This window comes from Pangasianodon hypophthalmus, chromosome 27, assembly GCF_027358585.1.
Source record: "Pangasianodon hypophthalmus isolate fPanHyp1 chromosome 27, fPanHyp1.pri, whole genome shotgun sequence".
NCBI lineage: Eukaryota > Metazoa > Chordata > Actinopteri > Siluriformes > Pangasiidae > Pangasianodon > Pangasianodon hypophthalmus.
Genome location: NC_069736.1, coordinates 16,937,115 through 16,959,565, shown reverse-complemented (window position 1 = coordinate 16,959,565; position 22,451 = coordinate 16,937,115). Strand labels below are relative to the sequence as shown.

Sequence of the window (22,451 nt, the reverse complement as noted above, 5' to 3'; positions counted from 1 at the left end):
CAGCTCTAGGGTGATGGGACAGAGATACAGTGGTGGTGTTGCTGGTGTTTTAGTTGCAGTATTCTCTCAGGTCATGTAATCTCCGGGGTTTATTGCAGCACAGTTCCGCAATGCCTCTTTTCACCATCAGCTCACTGTACTCTTTATATGGGTATTCAGCCAACTCGCCCTCCGGAACAGATTTAGGGGGAAAGAACCCTGAGGATGGGTGGGAGGACATTTAAAAATAATAATTCAGTAATCTAAAGCTGATAAATCCATTCTTAATCAGAGGGTAAACACTGGAATCTCATTTAATACCACTTCTGGGACAGAGGCAGTTCCTTACCCAGCAGAGCATCCATCTCTCGTTTAGGGTTGGAGAAGAAACCGGATTCACTGAAGGCTTTGTAGACATCATCAATCAGTTTAGAACACACTGGTACTGAAGTGCAGCATCATTGGCTCCTGCAGTGAGGAACAGTAGAGCACCAACCTGGAGCCGAACTGCAAAAATGTGTTCGATTAGATTCTGTGCTGTGGAACTGCAAGTAATCAGAAATGATTAGTTAGTGATAGAGCATTTTTAATATGTTTCATTTTTAATATTTAATAGTCTTTTTTATTACAACAGTATTCCTAATAGTTACAACAGTAAGGAATAAAACACCTGGGGGTATGCAGTTACAGGAAAATGTTTTCAACAATGATGTGGTGTGACGTTACCCAACCCAAAGCAGAAGGCACATCCCTGATGTGTTTTATTCTTCTTATAACAGCAAAATATTTTTTTAACACTTAAAGAACATGTCATTCTTTTACTCCATTTATAGTTACATTTAATTTTGCAGATGTTCTAAAACATTTATAGTTTACATTTATAGTTGCTATAAACAGTTACTAAAGAGCTATAAAATGCAGCTTGTCATGTTACAGAAGATTTTTCTGTAGCGGAAAACGTATTTAAAGCGTCACCTCTGACTGTTACAAAGTTCCGACACTGGAGACTCCTTCCAAAAATGTAAAATAATGAAATAAGTTCACCATATCAACAATTATGCATGTTATTATTTTTGTAAATTCTTGTTTATGTGGAGCATCTGCTATAGTAAGTCCCAACAGAAGTGATAACGTGTTAGAGCAAGTGCATTAATATAAACCTTTTTTTTTTTTTTTTACATTTTTCCTCATTTTCTCCTTAATTTATTTCTGGCTAATTCCCACCAACCATCCATTATATACCATTATAATATAATGGTACCAATACCATTATGATATTATATTAGTTAATTTTATTGGCAATGGTTATTAATTTTATTTAGTTTCGGTTGTTGTTATAATTTGTATTCTATCTTTTTTTATGCATTTTGACTAAACTAATATAACCAGAATTGATTCTACTATGTTCTTTTCTGCTTAGAATAAACACTGTTGGAAGGAGAATATTATTTTATCCTAATATGTGGACATCTGTACTTCACTTTTTAAGATTATCTTTTAATTATCCACCAATAGCAATCCTTAGCAATATCAAAGTATAATAGAATACAATTGTTTGTCATATTTTAATGATGTATAGAATTTGTCTAGCCCATGGAAAAATACCAACAACCCCAAAGAAATATAGAACTTCAGAATTCTCTTACCTGCGCTAATAGAGGAGATGCCTGTGAAAGTGGTCAGAGATGCTGAGACAAATAGTTAGGATAAATGGTTAGGATCGAACACTGGCTCTTCTCCATCTTTATACCTGACCATGTTTGCCTTGTCCATGTCAGCAGCAGTAAGCACCACACATGCACAGAGCCTCTAATGCCATTAAGTGTTGTCCAATCACACATGCCACATTAGTTACATTTGTTCTGGCTAATTCACTTTTCCGTGCATCTGAACCAACATGCGTCTCTAGAGGAGTTTCCAGTTATTCAAAACTGTGCAAACATACTTCTTCCAGGATGTGTTCAGAGCACATCATCTGAAATCAGTCTGGGACAAAAGTTTATAAAAGCATCTAAATGGAACTTAACCCTGAATCAAAGGCGCTTCAGCTATCGGATTTAAAAAAAAAAGCTGATTAGTACACAGGGTGTTTGTTTTGGAGGGCAGCATAAGGTGACAGCTGTTGGGTATAATTTACAAAGATCCTTTCCCATATTCCAGCATTAATGATCTTTACAAACACATGCTGAGATCGTGCTCCTCTTGGTCAAAAGTCAGTTGTTGAACTTTTTTTATATATTTATATATTAGTATATCTACATGGGCTGTTTGTAATGCAACAAAATAGGGGTGTGAATCACACATTCAGATGATACAATGCACAATTTTACATACATATGTACTTGCACATAGTGACCACAAGGTGCCGGCACCGATGCAAATTTCCAATAGATCCAAAGATAAATGGATTTCGAATTATGGATGATAATAACCTTTTCAAATATTGTGAAAAATTGTTCCTTTAATTAGGGCTGCATGATGTCTTGCCATTCCTGTGGGCGTCCACCTACGTATAGGCTTATATTCTTAAAACGAAACTACAAAGAAAGCATTCCTTTTTGAGCTGCTCATCTGTCATTTCCTCAACAACAGTGAGTACATAAGGTAGGAATTATTTGCATATTATTTCTGCTATACTAAATATGGAAGAGTAAAAATAGTCTTTATTGGTAGTATGCTGGCTTGTACATTATTAACTCAGTTTGACCCAACACACAAAACCCAGCAAGTTGGAAAAACAATTCAGTATTTTTCAGTATTTTTAGAGCTAGCCTGAGCACCATTAATGTTTTTTTTTTTTTTTTTTTACCAGCAGTGTCCCTCCTGCCAACCAGCATATCCATGTTGATTTGCTGAAATAAAAAGAATTTATTAATCTGCTTTTGTTGTCTTGTCTTCCCTGTCTTTGTCCTGTGAAGGATTTAAATCAGACCGGGCTATATGATATTGATATGTAGTTAATATTTTGCCAAACAAGGTATCCACTAAAACATATGGACTGCAGTAAGTGTTGTATTACACTGGGCATTGGACAGATATTTGATTTATTTCTATGTCAAGTTGTTCGTTGGTTTCTTACCGGGAATTTTAAGAAAAATTCGTTGTGTGCCTGGGGGCTACTTTCTGTATTTAACATTTAGTTTTTATTTTACAGTAATTATTATGCAATTAAAAACTGTGCTTTCAATTGCTTTCATGTTTTGCAAGTTGCTCTGGATAAGACTATCTGCTAAATGAACAAATCTTAAGCAGAATTCAAGCCAAATTATTTAGAATGTTCTTCAGAATAATGTGGCTTTAATTCTGCTTAAGTTTTGTATATGTCACAGAACCAGTTTCTTGTGTCATGTCTTCCTCATTCCTGTTCCAGCTCTACCTGTCCTGTTATCATTGCCTACATCTGAAGATGCGTCATGTCTTTAGTTAGTTTCTTAGTCTGGTTTCATGGAGACTGTTCTGGTTTAGCCTGTTTTTTGATGGCTGTATAGCATCACACTGTAAAATACTCATTAACAAAATGTGTTTTAATCTTGCATTATAGATGTGAAAAAGAGGTGGAGAAATAGTCAAAGATGGATTTCACTTACCCCAATTATGGAGCTGGTAAGATGTTAGATGGTTATCTATACCCAATTATATCAATCATATCCACAAATGTCAAGTGTTTATCATAGAGTCTTACACTTTCACATTAAGAGACAATCCATATCTTCATCCCAGGACTCTTGTTCACAGTATAATTATACCGAACATTCTGTGTCCTGTCAACCAGCGACGAATTCCCAACCAGGTCTGCTAGGGGCCCTGATCTCTAGTTTAACTGTCTGAGACTGATTAGACTGCTTGTCTGTTACACAAAATCACACACAACACCACATCAGAAAGTTAACACAACAGCCATATGAGCTAATGAATGTAAAGACGCAGAATCTGAAATTGACTCAGAAACATTATTCATGTGTGGGTCTGAATTTATAACCAGTGAGCAGTCAGTTACTGGTTTTATCTGGAACTTGATAAGTGGGTGGAAAAGAACAGCAGTTTTTCAGTGCCATTGTCACTCATAAGAGATATGGAACTATATTTGAATTTCTGCTAAAGTGTCTGGTGACTATATTTTATTGATGTCTATTGATGTTTATATTTAAAAATAAATTATATAATAAATTATTATTTAAATATTATTTCTATATAAAAATTATATTTAAAAATAAAATTTGATGAAAATGATTTGGTGGCACTAGGCATGGGTGCCCTGTCTATGGTGTATGGCTCCAGCGTCCAGAAAAAAAAAAAAAAAGAAAATATTGTGCATGTTATAGTGTTCTTGCAAATTGCTTCATCAAATTCATTTAAAAAGTCTAAAAAAAAAAAAAAAACTAATTGCCTTGATTGGCTTTAACAGGGGCTCTCAAAGAAAAGTAAAGGATATTTAAATTTTGTTCTAGTGTTGGAAATCACAACAAGCCATTATCAAAGTTGGTATATTTATACTTTATATCCAAAAGTATGTGGACACCTGAGTATTGAACATCTCATTCTAAAACCATAGGCATTATTATTGAGTTGTTTCCCCCCTTTTCTCCTTTAACAGCTTGGGTTGAGGTCAGGGCTCTGTGCAGTCCACTCAAGTTCTTCCACACCAACCTCGGCAAACCATATGTTTATGGACCTCAGTTTGTGCATAAGGGCATTATCATACTGGAACAGATTTAGGCAAGGTCTCTTAGTTCCAGTGATAGGAAATCTTAATACTATAGCATACAAAGACATTCTGTGTGCTTCCAACTTTGTGACAACAGTTTGGGGAAGAACCACATATGGGTGTTAAGGCCACATACTTTTGGCCATATAGTGTAGTTTCTTACGATTTGTTTCAGAGAGTGTTTGTGACAAAAAGATATTCTGTGGACGATAACATGCTTTATTTTGTTGTAGGATTAGACCACCATCTCTCAGAGCTGAGAATTTTGCTTGTGGGAAATGTGAAGTCGGGAAAGAGTTCAGCAGGAAACACCATTTTGGGTAGAGGCACATTTGACTTCAATAGAACTGCAAAGTGTGTGAAGCGACAAGGAACTGCAGCAGGGAGGAAGATCACTGTGGTTGAAGCTCCAGGATGGTGGAGTGATAAACTTGTAGAAGAGAGCACCAATTTGCTTAAACAGGAGATTGTCCTCAGTGTGTCCATGTGTCCTCCAGGACCTCATGCTGTGCTGCTGGTCATAGGTTTGGACATTCATTTTAAAGACATTGATAGACAGATATTAGAAGGACACCTGAATCTTTTGGGTGACAAAGTCTGGAGTCACACTATAGTTCTGTTCACATTTGGAGACTCGCTGGGAAACATCACCATTGAACAACACATTGAAAATAAAGGGAATGCCCTCAAACGGCTTGTAGAGAAATGTGGCAACAGGTATCACGTTTTCATGAATGAATATAGCAATCATATGCGGATTACAGATCTTCTAGAGAAGATAGAGAAGATGGTGGCTAGAAACAGGGGCCACTATTTTGAAACTGACACAAAGATTTCACAAGAAGTGGAAGAGAGAAGGAGAGTAGAGGAAGGGAGATCAATGGAGAGAAGAATGAAGGTGTCAAAGCAGAGAGAAAACATTAGAAAACACATGCGTAAGTCGTTTAATGGATGCAATCAGTTTTCTGTTTACAGTAGAATAGTTTTTCTAGATTATACTAATGATCACAACAAAGAGTCTTGTTTGTATCCCGCAGGTCCAACAAGCCATTATCCAGAGGTGAATATTTTGCTGCTGGGCTGCAGGAATGCTGGGAAAAGCTCAGCAGGGAACATCATCCTGCGCAGAGACGGGTTTAATTTAAACAGAGCTGTGGAGTGTGTAATGAGAGAGGGAAATGCAGCAGATAGGAAGATCACTGTGGTTAAAGCTCCAGGATGGTGCAGTGATAGACCTGTAGAGGAGAGCACTGAGTTGCTTAAACAGGAGATTGTCCTCAGTGTGTCTCAGTGTCCTCCAGGTCCACATGCTGTACTGGTGGTGGTAAATGGGGACAGGATATTCACAGAGAAAGATGGAGAAATATTAGCAGGATACTTGAAGCTTCTCGGTGACAAAGTCTGGAGTCACACCATAGTTCTGTTCACGTTTAGGGACTCTCTGGGAGACACAACCATAGAGAGACACATTGAGAGTGAAGGGGAGGCTCTCCAGTGGCTGGTTGAGAAATGTCATAACAGATATCATGTTTTTAACATTCAAAAGAGGGATGATGATATTCAGGTCAAAGAGCTGCTGGAGAAGATAGAGGAGATGGTGGCAGGAAACAGAGGCTGCCATTTGGAAATGGACAAAACGATTTTACTCATAAAGGAAGACAGGAGGACAGAAGAGCTAGAGAGATCAATGGAGAGGATGATTAGGGTGTCAAAGCACAGAGAAGACATTCACTCACACACGCGTAAGTAATTTTGTGAATTCAGTATTCTGTTTTCAGGAAATTAGTTATTCCTGATTATACTAATTATGACAACAAATAGTCTTTTTTTCTGGTGAGAACCACAATTTTTTTTTGTCCTGCAGGTGGCCTACGCCATTTCTCAGAACTGGGAATTGTACTGCTGGGCTGCAAGAATTCAGGGAAAAGTTCAACAGGAAACATGATCCTGGCCAATGATAAATCTGAGTTTAACAGTGAAAGTGAAAAGTGTGTTAAGAGACAGGGAAATGTATCAGGGATGAGGATCACTGTAGTTGAAGCTCCAGGATGGTGCAGTGATAGACCTGTAGAGGAGAGCACTGAGTCGCTTAAACGGGAGATTGTCCTCAGTGTGTCTCAGTGTCCTCCAGGTCCACATGCTGTACTGGTGGTGGTAAATGGGGACAGAATATTTACAGAGAAAGACAGAGAAATATTAGCAGGCTATATGAAGCTTCTTGGTGACAAAGTCTGGAGTTACACCATGGTTCTGTTCACCTTTGGAGACTCTCTGGGAGACACAACCATAGAGAGACACATTGAGAGTGAAGGGGAGGCTCTCCAGTGGCTGGTTGAGAAATGTGGAAACAGATATCATGTTTTTAACAATAAGAAGACGCAAGATGACTTTCAGGTCACAGAGCTGCTGGAGAAGATACAGATGATGCTGGCAGGAAGCAGACGCTATCATTTTAGAACGGACACCCAGACATTACAGGAAGTGAAAGAAAAGAGGGGAGTAGAGAAAAATACATCAGCAGAGAAGATGATAAAACTGTTAAAGCAAAGAGAACACTGTAGAGACATGTGTAAGTGATTTTGTAAATGTCTGTTTTTAGTAGAATAGTCATTTTCAATTATCCTAATTATGACAACAAAGTGTCTCTTTTTTTCACAAAGATGCACAGAGATACAGGGAAGAAGACGAAGATATATCAATGAAGAAAATGACAATGGTATTGAAACAGAGAGAAGACATTAGACCACATGTCATTTCATGAATGTATTCATATACTTTTTTTCAATTTCCTCCAGGATCACTTATACGATCCTAAGGTCAGCTTACAGCCATGTTCTCTGGATGATGAAATGAGATTGCTTTCACTTCTCAAGTTGCATCACACCTTCCAAAAACATGTCGGTAAGTGGATTGGCTACACCAGTTTGCCTGTATGTGAATGAGTGTGTGAATGAATATGTGAATGTGTGTGCATCTATCTATCTATCTATCTATCTATCTATCTATCTATCAACCATCACTTAGTAATTGGAACACATAAATTTGGATCAAGGCTGGATCTTAATTCTCTTTCCTTGTTGCCTGGATGATTTCATTTAGTATTTTTCCTTTACTGATTTTTTTTAGTATAAGACCCTGAATCTGTATCAAAGCCTGCAGTCCTATCGTCAATAGTACCATCAATGCAAAGAACCTAATTACTGAATGTGAACCACAGCACATCTCTGTACACCAATTTGAAGAACCACAAGCCCGGCAACCAGTCGGGTGTACGTTCTGTCCTTCACCCTCATGTCAGCTGCCTTGACGTGACTATCAGAACTGCAGGTGGACTTGGATGACCTTTAAATTTCTATCCTCTGATTTCTTTGGGGCTTAAAGGCAAGTCAGCTTGTGTTTAAAGGCGGTGGTCTAGATGCTATCGAAAAACCCTGCCTGAGTCCCATGACAGACTTGAAACTTGAAATCTGACCAGGGCAAAGCAATTACTGAAGATGAATGAATGAGTTTTCACATACAGGCAGCACAGAGGGTGTAGTGGGTTGCAGTGCTAGCTCATAGACCCAGGGTCTCCGGTTTGATCCTGAGCTTGTGTGGAGTTTCATATGTTTTCACTCTGTCAGTGTGGGTTTCCTCTGGTCCTTTGGTTTCTTCCCACCTCCCTAAAACATGTCAACATGTGTTCATGGTACCCTGTGATGGACTAGCGTCCCATGCTCATGTGAGTGTATTCCTGCCTCACATTCAGTGTTTCTAGGATAGGCTCCAGATCCACTGAAATTTTTTTTTACATGAATATCAGTGTCATATCAAGTCTTATTTCCTGTCTTGTCACATTACAGAGGCAACCTCACTCAAACCAGTCACAACAGGTAAGTCTGACATTGTCTAAAGTTTACTTCTAGCATACTCATTGGATGCAAGACACTCCAGACTCAGACAAAAGACAGTACTGCAAATGTATCTTTTTTTATTTTGCATTGATCCTGTTTTCTTAACAGGGAAACAGACACATTCAAACATGTTTTAGCTATAGAACACTTTTATGGAACTCTATATGCAACACTATTATATACTTTATTCAAATATTGAAATATTCAAATATTGAAGCAGTGAAGTATTACTACAACTCTGCCAATTTCCTGTAAATGTGGGGAAAAAAAAGTTCTCCATGGTTGACACTGATTTGTCACCAATCCAATTAGTGTGAATACCAGATATATCCTGATGCAATGGAAGAGTGATGATGTCTACATTGTAAAAAAGTCTGTTTAATATTTACAATAATTTGATTATCATTGACATCAGTCATGTCAATACAGAGAGAAACACCCCCTACTGGTTTCTTGAAGATGAATAAATAATTTTTGCTTATTTTCATGGACTGAATATCTAGGTGTGCTTTAATTACATAATGTCAGTGTACCAGGTCTTGTTTTTTGTCTTGTCACACCAGGTACAGGGGCAGACCCACCCAAAATGGAAATAATAGGTAAGACTGTCTGTATTTTACATCCAACGTACCCGCTGGAAGCAAGTCACTCCAGAAACTCTTACACATTAGACTGTACTGTGATCTTTTTTGCTGCATTGACCCCACTTTCGTAAGAGGGACGTGGGGACACATCCAAAGATTTTTCAGCTATTGAACTTTTCTATGAAAACTTTCTATGGAAACTTTTCTATTCTTTATGTTGAGTAATACTACAAATCTAACAATTTCCTGTAAGTGTTACTGCTGCATGTATGAAAATAGTTCTCTGAGGGCTTTACAGTTCATATGATTTGTCACATAATCCAATTAGTGTGAACACCAGATGAATCCTGTTGCAGTGGAAATGTTGTGCTGTTTACAATCATTTGATTATCATTTGTATTTTAGGTGCTGACTTTGTGGATCAACACAGAGAAACGCTCATTCAGAAAGTTTCTTCAGTAATGGAGGTTGCAGACTGTCTAAAAGGCAAGAACATGATTACTGATGAAATGTACAGTAACATTCAGACAAAGTCAACACCTCAGGATAAAATGAGAGAACTGTACACATATCTCAACACAACAAAAGTGAAAGCTGAATTCTATCAATTTCTTAAAAAGAAGCAGCCCTACTTAGTCGAGGAATTGGAGTCTGGATCAGGTCAGGCTTAGTTACACTTAATGGAGAGCACCCTACACTAAGTAAACCACATCCACACATTTGTAACATCATGTGTTTCCATTTCTGTTTGTGTAGCAGAAATATTATACTTGCAATTTTCAATTTTGTTATTGTAAATGTTAAATGTAAAGGTAAATCTTCCAACCACATTTGGATTACGAGTATGACACTTACACAGATTATTCCAACCAGTAATTTTATTGCAAACCAGTATGCTCTTAAAGTAAATTTCCAGTCAAAAATCCTTATTTGTCATTGGATCTAAAAAAAAATAATAATAATAAAAAATTGACAAATGCTGCTGGCGTAAGTATTCAACCCCTTCAGGCAAGTACTTTGTAGAACCGTCTTTTGCTGCAATAACAGCTTTAAGTCTTTTGGGGTAAATTCTCACCCTGTACTTTGCTCCATCTATTCTCCCTTCAATTTCTGACAAGAAGCCCAGGTTCTGAGGATGGAAAGCATCCCCAGAGCATGATGCTACCACCACCATATTTCACTGTAGGGATGGTGCTAACTGAGGTCTTAGTCTGGTCTGTGTTAGGTCTGCACCACACAGAGCTTTGAAACTTGCCAAAATACAGAAGCTTAATCCTGGTCTCATCACACCAAAAACACATCTTCACTGGATCACTCTCAAGCTTTCATATGGCTCTTCTTGAGCAATGGTTTCTTTCAAGCCAACCTCCCATACAGTCCTCAATAATGCAGAGCTCTTGAAATGGTTGTCTGGTGCACCTTCACTCCACTCAGCCACTGTACTCTATAACTCCTTCAGAGTGACTGTTGGCCTCACTGTGGCTTCCCTCATCAGTCCGTGTCTTGTTTTTGCACTGAGTTTTGAGGGAAGGCCTTGTCTAGGTGGTGCTGCTTCCTCACTATTGACCCAACAGTGCTTACTGGGATGTCCTCTAGGATATACAACCTATACCTAAGTTATGAAATTCTATTACCTTATCTTAAACTTCTTTAGAATGCTTCTTAGTCTTCATTTTCACTCCTTTCCTTCAGACTACCTGTCTGCTCAATGACAGTTTTGGCCAAAAAATGGGAGGTGTTTTAATATTTCACAGGTGAAGGCCAATTATAAGTGAATTTTGTCCTCATTAAAACAATATAATTTACCTGGTGCTTCCAGAACCTGGGGGGTTGAATCCTTATGCAAGCAGCGTTTTTCAGTTTTTGACTTTGAAAATTCATTGTAAACTAACATGGGTTTGCAATAAAAAATTGTCAGAGGAAGAATATTTATAATTTGTTATTCAGACAAATTTGATCAATTCCATGGGGGATAAATACTTTTGCAAGTCCCTGTAATTTCCTCATCTTGATGCTTACACAAAGACTTGCACTCATGATAATTTGCAAAGATTTTATTTAAATTCTAGCATTAGATACAGTGATCTAGATATATTTATTTGTATGTACAGTGAGGTCCATAAATATTTGGACATTGACAAATGTATTATTGAAATGAAATAATCAATATGATCGCAAAGTGCAGACTTTCGTATGCTTTAGGTCATTTTCAATCTGCAACGTCCAGTGAGTTCTGAAGCATTTGCTGAATGTGGGCAGATAATATATCCCTGTACACTATATTATCTGCTCACATTTAGCCATATGTTTGACACCCCTACCCAAACATAATGCTAATATTTACAGTTGGTTACAAAAGTATGCATATTGTTTAATTGCCTTTAGTTTAAATGTATTATATTGAGAGTTTAGACAGGGTTCTGTCACATTTCTTGACTATAAACTCTTTCTTTAATGGGTGCTACGCTATGTTCCCATTTTCCTCACCTATAGAACAGCACTGTTACTCAAAATATGTTTTCGATTTAATATTTTATACCTGAAGTTCCACACCAACATGTACATTTTACATGTTGATTCTAATGTTTTAAAAATTGGTGACCTTAAAAGAACTGGATTTTGAAAGAAAGAGGTTCCTAACTTCAGAAACATGATCTCAGTGCAGTGTGTTAATAATGTCTGTAGTAGAGTTACTGTCTGTAGTAAAATTATATAGAATCTGAATATAGGACGTTGATGCATTACTGGATTTGGTAACAATGTTTTTTTTACTGTTTGGTTCATTACTAAACTAATAAAACAGTGTGAGCATGATTATGTTTTGCAGGATGTCTTTTTTTGTTGTTTTTAGAAACCTTATATGACACAATGACATGATATTAGGTGAAATGGCTTCATTCTATGGTATGTTAGTCTGACACAAGTGTCTATCATTCTTTATTTTTGTGTGTTGTATTCTCTCTGTCTGTATTGTGTATGTGTTGAGTCCATTTCAGGTTTTCAATGTGCAGGCTATTCCACTTCCATTCCTTTACTCCACTCCACCATTTCTAGTTTTCCCTGTGGTTCATTAAGTCATCCCCTGTGTGACTATTTAAGGTGCCCAAATTGGCCTGATTAGCTTTTTGCTCATTTGACTCCTAGCTGTTTGTTGTGTCTGATTGATTCACCTGCTTGTCAACCATCTGCTTAGTTTGCTTGGAGCTAGAGATCTTGAAGTTGTGATACAGCTCCATGATGCAGCTCTGTAACATGGCTAGCACAAATGTGGCTTTTGTGGCATTAACATAAAGCTATAAAATTACCTTCAAAGATTTCAGCAACCACAGGAAACATGTCAGCTAATCCAGCTTAAACAGAGCATGCTAATGCTCATAAGTTAGTGAAATGCTAGCTCCCTGGAAGAAAGAAAGTTGGGGAAAAATTCTAAAAACAATGTATTAAATTAACATAAATGAATTCTTTTAAAATATGGTTCTATAATTAGTCAATTATCAAAACATAGTGTATTTAGTGTGTTTTAAAACTATTATTTTGAAGTAGACAAACTTGGCACAGGAATTTCACAGAACTATATACAAGTCTCTAATATTAGAACTGTATTCTTCAGTGAATAGTGCTTTTTATTACAGTTCATGTAGAGAGTAGTTCATATAGAGAGTCAGAACAAAAGGACAATAAACAAGAAGGAACATGCTGAAAACTTGCATAAATATATGGTTACAAGTATTTAAGCATTCACTCTGGTTGGCTTTGGATGTGGTATGTGTGACTTCCCAGCCCTAAAGACTTATTTCCTAGGCTGTAGTTGAAGCCAGGAGTTATGTGGCTGCTACTGAAGCCACTTGGGGCATTACATTAAAAATAATTTTATTTTGCCTGGACTATAAGTAGTGGTTGTTTTTGACTATTGGTCTCACAAATAAGACAACTTTTATTACTTTTTTATGGAGAACTCCGCAGTCCATTTGCAGTCAAGCCACTGCAAAAAAAAAGTGAACTTTTGTTTCAGTATTTATATCACATTTTTTCTGGAGTTGTTAATTGTTGGATTAAAACATCTTTGGATAAACACATCTGCTAAACGTATAAATGTGAATATTTTCTTTAGTATCCTGTTCAGCAGTATTTGTTCTGTTTATATCACAGTTTATTTAGTCAGTGTTGGCACAGATACTTCCATTCCTAGAGGAACTCTACCAAATGATTAAGATAAAACTAAAGACTATTTGAGTATTGGGTGAACTAGTGGTTGAAATCTGTATAGTCTGATTCAAGTTTTGTTCTTTGCAGTATTGTTTTTATAGTTTATGCTTTACATCTCACTAAAGAAGAATCACAACACAGTACACTTTCATTTGAAATACTTTTATTTTCTAGGAAAAAAAAAACCCATAATCAAGTAGGCCATTGTCTCATTTGCAGCAGGTGTTGGGAGAGTTTATGGTGGTGGCCATGCTGGTGTTTTAGTTGCAGTAGTTTTGCAGGTCATGTAAGCTGCAGGGTTTATGGCAGCACAGCTCCACAATGCCCCTTTTCACCATCAGCTCACTGTAATCTTTATATGGGTATTCAGCCAACTCGCCCTCTGGAGCAGATTTAGGGGGAAGGAACCCTGAAAAAACAGAAGCGTTTCAACATAATAATTCAATAATCCAAAAATGTTCAATCCATTTTGAATCCGAGGGTAAACACTGGAATCTCATTTAATATGACTTGTTCCTTACCCAGCAGAGGATCCACCTCTCTTTTAGGGTTGTAGAAGAACCCATTTGGGCCGCAGACTAGGTATAGGGCGTCAACCAGGTGAGAACCACATAGGTGTTGGGGTGCCGCAGCATTGGCTCCTGCAGTGTAGAACGCCAGCAAGAACAGCAGAGCACCAGCCTGGAGCCAAACCGCCATTGTCTGAGAGACACACAGGTGCAGGAGAAATAAAAAGAGAATACCGTGTTTGATTAGACTCTGTGATGCAGAGCTGCAAGTAATCAGACATGGTGAGTGTAACTAAACTCTGGTAACAATCAAGTAAGGAAATAAAACACATGCTGTTATTGGAAAAATAATGAATGAAGAAGTCTTGTGATGAGACCCGAAAGGAAGCAGACAGCACATTGTGAAATGTTTTATTCCTCTTACTTAAAAAACAACAAATCATTCTTTCCATGTTTGTTAGTCGTGCCTGTGAAACACTTATCACTTAGGTTATAGCAGCTATAAATAAAGGTTCCCTCAAAGGTTAAGACTGAGGTAAGGGTTTTTACAACTTATAGCCAAAATTTGTTGTATCGTGTTCTTTTCTGTTTAGAAGAAACATAATTGAAAGGAAAATACTTTTATCCCAATATGTTCACATCTGTACTTCGCTCTTCATGATATTTAAGTATCCACTAATAGTAATCCAATAGTATCCAAAATATAACAGAATACTGAAGAACCAACCCAAAAGAAATACAGAGATGTTTAATTCTCTTACCTGCGTTAGTAGACAGAGGAGACGCCCTGTGAAGGTGGTCAGAGATGCTGAGAGAAAAGAGATGGTTGAGGACGAACAGTGGCTCTTCTCCACCTTTATACCTGAGCAGGCTTGCTTTGTCCGAGTCAGCGGAAAAAACGCACCGCACTTGCACAGCCTCTAATGCTGTTAAGTGGCTGTCCAATCACACATGCCACATTAGCTACGTTTGTTCTAGCTAATTCACTTTTACGCCTGAACAGACTTGAGTTTCCAATTCTTCGAAAATTGCGCAAACATACTCCTTTCAGCATGCATTCAGAGAACTTCATTTGAAATCAGTTTGGGACAAAAGTTCATAAAGGTGTCCGAATGGAACCCTGGGTAGGGTCATGGGTCAGGGCTAGTGCTCCAGCTATTGAGTTTTTAATAAAATGCTGCTTAGGGCACAGGGTGTTTGCTTTGGAGGGCAACAGAAGGTGACAGCTGTTGGGTAGAATTTGTGAAGATGTTTTTCCTGTACCAGAAATGAGGCAAACCGTTAATGAGCTTCACAAACACAAGTATACGTGTCTTAGTGTTTCCTGCTCTCGGCAAAAAGTCGATGACTAAACATTACATATTCGCATATCTAGACGTGCTGTTAGTGATCGCCCAAGTCATAATGTTGGTAAAATTCAAATCTAAAATTTATAAAAACAGATTTTCAATTTGGGATCCTTCAAACCTATTTAGGTGGTCACAATTTTCTTTTGTTAAAGCAATGGAAATCACAGCACACCATTATTCAATGTATTTATTATTGCAGTTCTTATAGTTATGAATTTGTCTTACTGGTGAATTGAATTGAATTGAATGGGTGTAATTCAACTGAGCAACTCATGAACAAGATGACCTTTAATTAATCAATTACCTTGAATCAAATGAGAGGAAAAATCGATGGCTCTAATAAATATCCTGTGCGCTTTTTAAATTATGAGCTTGATATTTGAGTATTAAATTCATTTCTCTGACATGGTCATTGGAATTTTTTTTTCAAAGTTAGCCCAGTCTAAATGTTGTGAACCCCTGTTATAAATAATACAGAGTAATGCATTTATACATGTGAGCAACATAATTCTTCATGTAATGAACATGTAGCAAACATGAGGGTTTATTGTCTGCTAAGTTAAAGACTATCCTGCACTGAACAAAATCCTCATTTAAATAATTACTGTAGTACCTCTGGGTTTAACTACTAATTACTAAATCTGAGTTTACTTTATGGTGATTGATAAACTCTGATTGGTCCAACTAATGTTGGATAGATACAGCAAACTCAAGTACAATTAAAAAAAAAACAGAAACAGAAATGAGGCTTTACCTCACATTGTTACAAACCACTGACACTGGAGACTCCTTCCAAAAATCAAAATAAACTTCTCTTTATAGAAAACCTCACCATATTCAACAACTTCTCTGTATTTGTGGAGTGAGTGCCATGCAAGTCACTGAAAAAAAAAAACATAAGAAGCACCACTTCTGTAAACACATTTATTTATATTACTTTTTTGATGCCTCAATTGCAGATAAAAAAATCAGTAACTCATATCAAAACATTTTAATAACAATGCTAATAGAAATACAGTGATAATAATCATTCAAAGTGCCATATAAAAAAATCCTATCCAAATGAGAAACAGTAAAATGCAATAATACAGACATCCATGTTGAGAATATTAAAGGGCATATGCTTTTCTAACAGTCATCATCTACAGTATTCTGATTATTATCAGCAATTTTCTAAACGTAGGTCTTTGTCAGGAGGACAGGATGGAGGAACATGGGTGCAAATCGGTGCAGAACATTTTAACACTTAAAAGATCAAAATCCAAACGAAAATTCATGTATTAAGGTGTCTGGAGTGATTAAGACCACACCATTACTATGATGATACTACACAATGAAGCTAATAAATACCTGTATTAGCCCTTAGACCTGGACTCATATGATGATTCTGTCTGTTAAAACTAAGTGTAAGGAGGAGAAACGGCTTTGTGAAAGCCCTTTGTGTGGCATTTGCTTTTTACTGAGTTTTTAATCACAAACTTGTATTTGTCTTATACAAACACATGCACAAACCCCATGCTGAGGAATATATTGCTTGTTATTTGAGCCCTCTCTGTGTGACTATGTGAGAAGTCATGAACTCAAGGCTAAATGTAAATGCCCTGAATATTTTATGATTTTCATGCATTAACCTTCAACATATCGTGTATCTGTACTGTCTGGACTCTGTTTGTTCTAGTGCTCATGGTTTATTAAAAGAGCAGCACTGAGAGTCCCATTCAGCTCGAAACTGATAGTTCTGTTCAGAGGAAGGTTGGGGTTGACTGTCTCTCTCTCTCTCCCTCTCTCTCTCTCTCACACACACACACACACACACACACGGCAAAAAACAAGTACATACTGAAGGCACATGCATACATTCGCTCATTTCTATAGTAACAACAAAATTGAAATGCATATACAAAGGTGAAACACATGCACACATTCACTCTCTCTCTCTCTCTCTCTCTCTCTCTCTTTTTCTGATGCAAACTTCACACTGCTCTCTGTCTCACATCCTTCCCACAGCAACAGATGGATTCTTTCTGTTGCCCGTCCTGTATCAGTACAGTGGAACCATCTAGGGGGAAAAAACAGTCACACAATGTCAATAATTACACATAAGTTTTGCTTTTAGGATCTTATGTAACTTTATGTAACTTAATCCTTATGTAATAAATAAAACACTCCGTGTCATGCTGTTACAGTAAAATAAGTGGCGTTACTGCTACCACCCTGACATTGAATATTTTCCTATGAAAGCATATCCCAGTGTGTTTTATTCCTCTTATACAACAGCAATTTGTCAACAATTATTTTTTTTTACTTATGTATGTTTTATCCATTTATAGTTACATTTGTTCTGTGTTAGTTCCTGTTCTCATGTTATAGCAGCTATAAACTGTCCCTGTGAGTGAGCTGTTACTATAGAAACGATAACACATCAGACTTGATATAAACCTGTGATCTGCAGCTGCACTACTGTCAGAGCTGCTGTTACAGGAAATTATACAGCACCTTCTGACCAATCAGAGTTGAGAATTCAACAGAGCTGCGGTATAAGGAAAAATATTAAACAAGGTGTTACAGTGATGACCTATACCTCTGCACGTAGAGGTTTAAAAAGATTAAAATGGAAAAACACCTGTAAGCCAACTTTTAGGTAATAAATACATTTCAAATGAGGCTCAACAAATGTGTTTTGTTGAAATTAAAGGATTGACACTTACCCCTGAGCTTGGACAACTCTACTTCCTCCTTAGTGTGAGCTGATTGGCTGTTGCCATCTACGACAGATGCTAATTTCCTGTCCACCAAATCAGTCTTGACTTGTCCAAGCGTTCTCAGGAGGCACATTGTGTCCAAGTTTTCACTCTCTCCCTCTGTTAATAACTCTAATACCTGCACATGCACACAGAACACACTGGTTATAAGCAGAAACTCGCACAACACAGGCTGTGGATCGCCTATCGGTAAGCTTCCAATGATTTGGGGCACACAATGGATGTCAGAAAATGTCATTACATTTTTTTAAAAAATGAACAATTTAATTCCAGCAGCTTGGTTTTGGAATAAGAAGCTAAGAAACTCTTCGATATTGGCCAGTTCTTGTTGCATTCCTGTCTCCAAATTTAAGGAAGGTGAGGGTGAGAAATTTTAATGTTAAACTATGAGTTCAACTATGAAATGTTCTTATCTACCCCGAAAAATGAGCAAAAATTTCTCCAGTTTCAGAATCATCCTTGTCAAAAAATTTTTTTGCAACATTTTACATAATAATAAACAAATGATCTGTGCATTGTGTTATTACAGAACAGACCTGCAGACATTTATAGCTCTTCAGCTCACTCAGGTTCTCCTCCAGGAACAGCAGGTAGATGCTGAGGTCGTCATAGCGACTAGAGCTGACGTGCAGCCCCTGGGCGTGGCTGAAGGCGGGCAGGAGCCTGTAGGGGCGGAGCAACTGGCTTTGCTGTGTCTGCCGGGCAGGTAGGAGTGCTGCATTGATCACCACAGGAATGAGCAGCAGGTACACTGCCATATTAATGCAGCTGAGCAGACGGAACACACCCACGGCCACCAGCTTGCACTGCACCGCAGGGAGCATGCTCTGATTCAGGACAGCACCTGAGTACACACGAATTAGCGCACGTGAGGACAGAAACAACAGTGTATACACTGGCATGCATGAGTCATGAAGATGCTATGAAGGTCAGACTTGCCTGTGTGTAAGTAGCAGGGGAACTGGTCACTCAGAGACACCAGGCAGATGTAGTAGAGCAGGTAGAGGCAAGCCAGCAGTAACGTGAGCAGAGTGAGAACCCGACATAGCAGGTACTTCCACGCCAGTGCCCGTGTCCCACGCTTGGTCCTCAGATACTGTTCCACCAGAGGGTATTTAAAACAGCCCTCTGCCATCTCCATACCACTGTCACACACACAGACACACTCAAGCCAACATGTCACCATAAGCAAGAGTGGACAAATCATAAATTCATTAGCTTGCCTCATGGCCAAGGGAAAGCTGTCCGGTCCTATGTTGTGCTTACCCTGAAGTCTAGTTAACTAGCCCAAAATTGTTCATTTCTGGTAAAATAGTTTAACCTGAAAGTATGATGAGCGCTGTTATGTGCACTACTGCAGAATATGGAAAATTAGCAAGTACCTGAAGCGACATTATCCTCCCTTGATGATTTCTCTGAAGCATCATAATAGCATCATTCGACTAAAAAGCAGAAAGTCTTGGCTATGAGCTGTCATGTAATGATATGATTTTTAAAATATTTTAATGATTCTATTTCAAGGTAAAGTGTAGTTATAGTCATGTGCAACAACCACAAATGCTGTAGATTTTCCATTAGCATGAATAAGAATCTGAAATAATGCACATAGATTGTTGTGAAGGAACTTTACATAAATATTTGTAAATAATTAATATTGCATTCCAAGGTTCATCATAGAGCTGTATATCTATATACACACACACACATATAGTTTGGTGAAAAATCTAATACACACATTTTGTTCCTGGAATGTCCGCAATCAGCTAACTCATTTTTGTGTCTGATATTTGCTTTTTTTAGTTTTGTTAATGGAGCCAACTCAAAATTCTCTAAACTGATTTTGCATGACACTACCTCTTCAATCAAACTCTAGAATCTCTGTAATCTGTTTAGGATTTGTCCACAGTTGCACAATTAACCTTTGGGAATCCTCAGTGATGTCCTTAGCGTCAGGGTTGTTGGACGCCAAGCTCTTGGCGAAGCGGATGGCGCGGTTGTAACAGCGATCCAGCTCCTCCATAATGAAGCTGAGGTCCGAGGAGAGCTGAGGAGCAGCGGTGAAGCGCCAGAACAGAGCGGGAACGTACACGAGGACGGCCAACAGCAGAAGGATGTAAGGAAAGAACTAGAAAGTAACAGAAAATGTGTCAGGAAGTCATGGTGTTTAGAGTAAAAGTTTGGTGTTAGGGTGACACTGCATTACCTTATGTAACCACAGAGGGGAGCCATCCTCTGTAGTTTGGCTTTCAGCAGCAACCCAGCAGAAAGAGTCTACATACACTGCTTGGCGCAGGGTGAAGTTGGTTGGTGGGAAACAGCTAATCTGGGAACCTAAGAGAAGAAACGAGTTCACTATTGGATCCACATTTATCAGTGTCTATACCTTGCAGATAAACACTGCAGGAAAGTTAGCAAAGTCTGCATGACTCAGGAAAGAACAAGGACATCTGTTGTAGCTCTCTGATGTATGGTGGATGCTGATAGGTTTTAGGAGAAGGTCTCCACAAAGGAGCAGTTTCCATCCTAATACATCTAATTAACCGCTCAGTGACAATCAATCCGTTCATAATCATCATGAAAATACACCTGTAAAGTTCGATTGTAATATTATTGCAGAATTTCTACAATAATATTAAAATAAAGCAGACAGACAGAAAAAATGAAATCTGACAACCTTTGTTGTAGAATTTATGCAGAAAGAAAGAAAGAAAGAAAGAAAGAGAAAGAAAGAAAGGTTAGTCAGAAATGGCAATGAACAATAGACATGCAACAAATAATAGTTGTGACAGAAATAAGAAAATAATAACAAATAAATAAACAATAAATAAATACTGTAAAAAAGTAATATAATTAAAATAATATTATTATAATAAGGTAAAGGAAATGTGTCTGTAAAATTAAAGTAAATAATAAAAATCAGTTAAATGTTAAAGTGAAAAACAAAACATGTTTTAGCTGTTTTTTTTTTTAAATGTCAGTGATGGATTCTGACAAGCGTTCATTGGAAATGTTTTCCAGACGAATGATAAATTTAGAGAAAAGGTTAAAAAATTGAAGGAAAGAAGGAAAGACAAATAAAGAAAAACAGAAACGTTGCGATGTTTATTCAAATTTATGGCAATTTTGTATACAGGCAAATAGAAAGAAAGAAAGAAAGAAAGAAAGACTAGCTTTTCTTGTAATGGATGCGAAGAAAGAAAAAAGAAAGGAGGTCACTAACTGTTCTTATGCAATAAAGAAATTGAAAGGAGGAGGACAAAACAATTTTGTTCAAGAAATTCTGTGATTCTTTTAAAATAAAAAGGGAAAGATTAGAAAAAGAACACAATATTGCAATATATATATATATATATATTTTTGTGGGACGTATAGAAAGAAAGAAAGGCAGTTCTTAGAAAGAAAGTCCAGCTCTGCAGTTTGGGGGAATAAAAACTGTTCGGGTGCTTTTCATACAGCAGCAGTGAGATCATGTATTTTGTTTACCAGTGCACGCGCACGGCTCCCGTGCACGCGCACGGCTCCCGTGCTGCTGGCTGAATGAGAAGCGGCGGCGGCGCGCGCGCGCGGTTTCGTTTCTTTGTTTACATGCAGGATTCACAAAGTAGCGGCTTTCTGTCAGTTTTTTTTTTTAACAAAATTGCTCAAATAAACGTCAAGGAATGTATCTACACTCTGGTTTTGGGGCTTTGTTTCCAGTTTAGGATGCAGACTTCATTTGCAGTTGGGTAACAAAAGAGAAAATAAAGGCTAAAGGGATGGAGAAAGGGATTCCTGGAGAATATATGCATCTATAAAAAATGAAAAATATTGAAGCCTGTTGGAGATCAATGGCAGCTATTAGGACTTGGTTTTCTTTTATTTCCAGTGTTGCATCACATCATCTAACTCAGGAATGAGGCACAGTCCATTCAGCGAGCTCGATCATCACAAACACATCTGCTGTTCTCTGCTTAATGCATAAATAATCGCACCCAGGCCATGAGGAATGAGACTGCCCCACTGCACACACACTCACCCACTGACACTTCTTGAGCAAAGGCGAGGGAGATGAGCAGCAAGGGAAGTCCCACCGCGATAAAAGTCACCAGTTTATCTGCAGCCAGCTCCAAACGCAACCCTTTGTATTTCCCTTCACTGGGTTCCTTCAGCAGAAAATCAGAAAACACGTATTCTGTAGCGACGTGAGCTATCGCCATGGCTGAAGATCCAGGCTGCGTCCCAAAGCGAGAACTAGTGCACTACAGAGCAGAGCTTTCACTGCGGAGTGCGCATCAGCCATGAGCATGGAGCAAGAGAGGCACTGGGGCATGAACATGCAGGGGTACAGGGTGGGAGGGAGTACACCAGGGAATGAATAGATAGATAGATAGATAGATAGATAGATAGATAGATAGATAGATAGATAAGTATTGTAGCTTCTGTAAAAAGTCTGATATTACGTACAGATAATAAATATTAGATTAA

General features: G+C 37.9%; 3 protein-coding genes and 1 pseudogene across 4 annotated transcripts; 1 reads left to right on the top strand and 3 right to left on the bottom strand.

Annotated features, from left to right (window-relative positions):
* Positions 1-36: 36 nt before the first annotated feature.
* On the bottom strand, positions 37-1,737 carry LOC113531478 (insulin-like; annotated as a pseudogene).
* A 670-nt stretch (positions 1,738-2,407) lies between these two features.
* On the top strand, positions 2,408-13,162 carry LOC113531175 (GTPase IMAP family member 8). 2 transcript variants are annotated; one of them, XM_026921725.3, is made up of 10 exons: positions 2,408-2,574; positions 3,521-3,582; positions 4,918-5,619; positions 5,722-6,426; positions 6,549-7,253; positions 7,345-7,400; positions 7,480-7,585; positions 8,527-8,556; positions 9,141-9,176; positions 9,567-13,162. In XM_026921725.3, the coding sequence occupies exons 2-10, from the start codon at positions 3,552-3,554 to the stop codon at positions 9,830-9,832; spliced, it is 2,637 nt and encodes an 878-aa protein (XP_026777526.3). In that variant the 5' UTR covers positions 2,408-2,574; positions 3,521-3,551; the 3' UTR covers positions 9,833-13,162. The 2 variants fall into 2 exon arrangements, with proteins under 2 accessions (XP_026777526.3, XP_026777525.3); XM_026921724.3 differs by having other exon boundaries at positions 2,408-2,583.
* Positions 13,163-13,533: 371 nt separating this feature from the next.
* Positions 13,534-14,781, bottom strand: LOC113531241 (preproinsulin). Its single transcript, XM_026921819.3, has 3 exons — positions 14,638-14,781; positions 13,889-14,069; positions 13,534-13,776 (listed from the first exon to the last, which is right to left on the bottom strand). The coding sequence occupies exons 2-3, from the start codon at positions 14,064-14,066 to the stop codon at positions 13,628-13,630; spliced, it is 327 nt and encodes a 108-aa protein (XP_026777620.1). The 5' UTR covers positions 14,067-14,069; positions 14,638-14,781; the 3' UTR covers positions 13,534-13,627.
* Positions 14,782-16,135: 1,354 nt separating this feature from the next.
* On the bottom strand, positions 16,136-22,217 carry panx1b (pannexin 1b). The gene is made up of 7 exons (XM_026921762.3): positions 22,003-22,217; positions 20,191-20,318; positions 19,907-20,112; positions 18,927-19,132; positions 18,524-18,831; positions 17,934-18,105; positions 16,136-17,284 (listed from the first exon to the last, which is right to left on the bottom strand). Exons 1-7 carry the CDS (start codon positions 22,181-22,183, stop codon positions 17,199-17,201), a joined length of 1,287 nt encoding a protein of 428 aa, XP_026777563.1. The 5' UTR covers positions 22,184-22,217; the 3' UTR covers positions 16,136-17,198.
* Positions 22,218-22,451: the final 234 nt, after the last annotated feature.

Bases quoted from the DNA above. Each gene is read 5' to 3' on its own strand.
- LOC113531175 (XM_026921725.3), top strand. From the start codon at position 3,552: ATGGATTTCACTTACCCCAATTATGGAGCTG. The intron at 7,401-7,479 runs GTATTGAAACAG...AATTTCCTCCAG, and splicing joins CAATGAAGAAAATGACAATG to GATCACTTATACGATCCTAA. The intron at 7,586-8,526 runs GTAAGTGGATTG...GTCACATTACAG, and splicing joins CACCTTCCAAAAACATGTCG to AGGCAACCTCACTCAAACCA.
- LOC113531241 (XM_026921819.3), bottom strand. From the start codon at position 14,066: ATGGCGGTTTGGCTCCAGGCTGGTGCTCTGCTGTTCTTGCTGGCGTTC. The intron at 13,777-13,888 runs GTAAGGAACAAG...CTGTTTTTTCAG, and splicing joins AGAGGTGGATCCTCTGCTGG to GGTTCCTTCCCCCTAAATCT.
- panx1b (XM_026921762.3), bottom strand. From the start codon at position 22,183: ATGGCGATAGCTCACGTCGCTACAGAATACGTGTTTTCTGATTTTCTG. The intron at 20,113-20,190 runs GTAATGCAGTGT...GTTACTTTCTAG, and splicing joins CCCCTCTGTGGTTACATAAG to TTCTTTCCTTACATCCTTCT. The intron at 18,832-18,926 runs GCAAGTCTGACC...GTGTGTACTCAG, and splicing joins CCCCTGCTACTTACACACAG to GTGCTGTCCTGAATCAGAGC.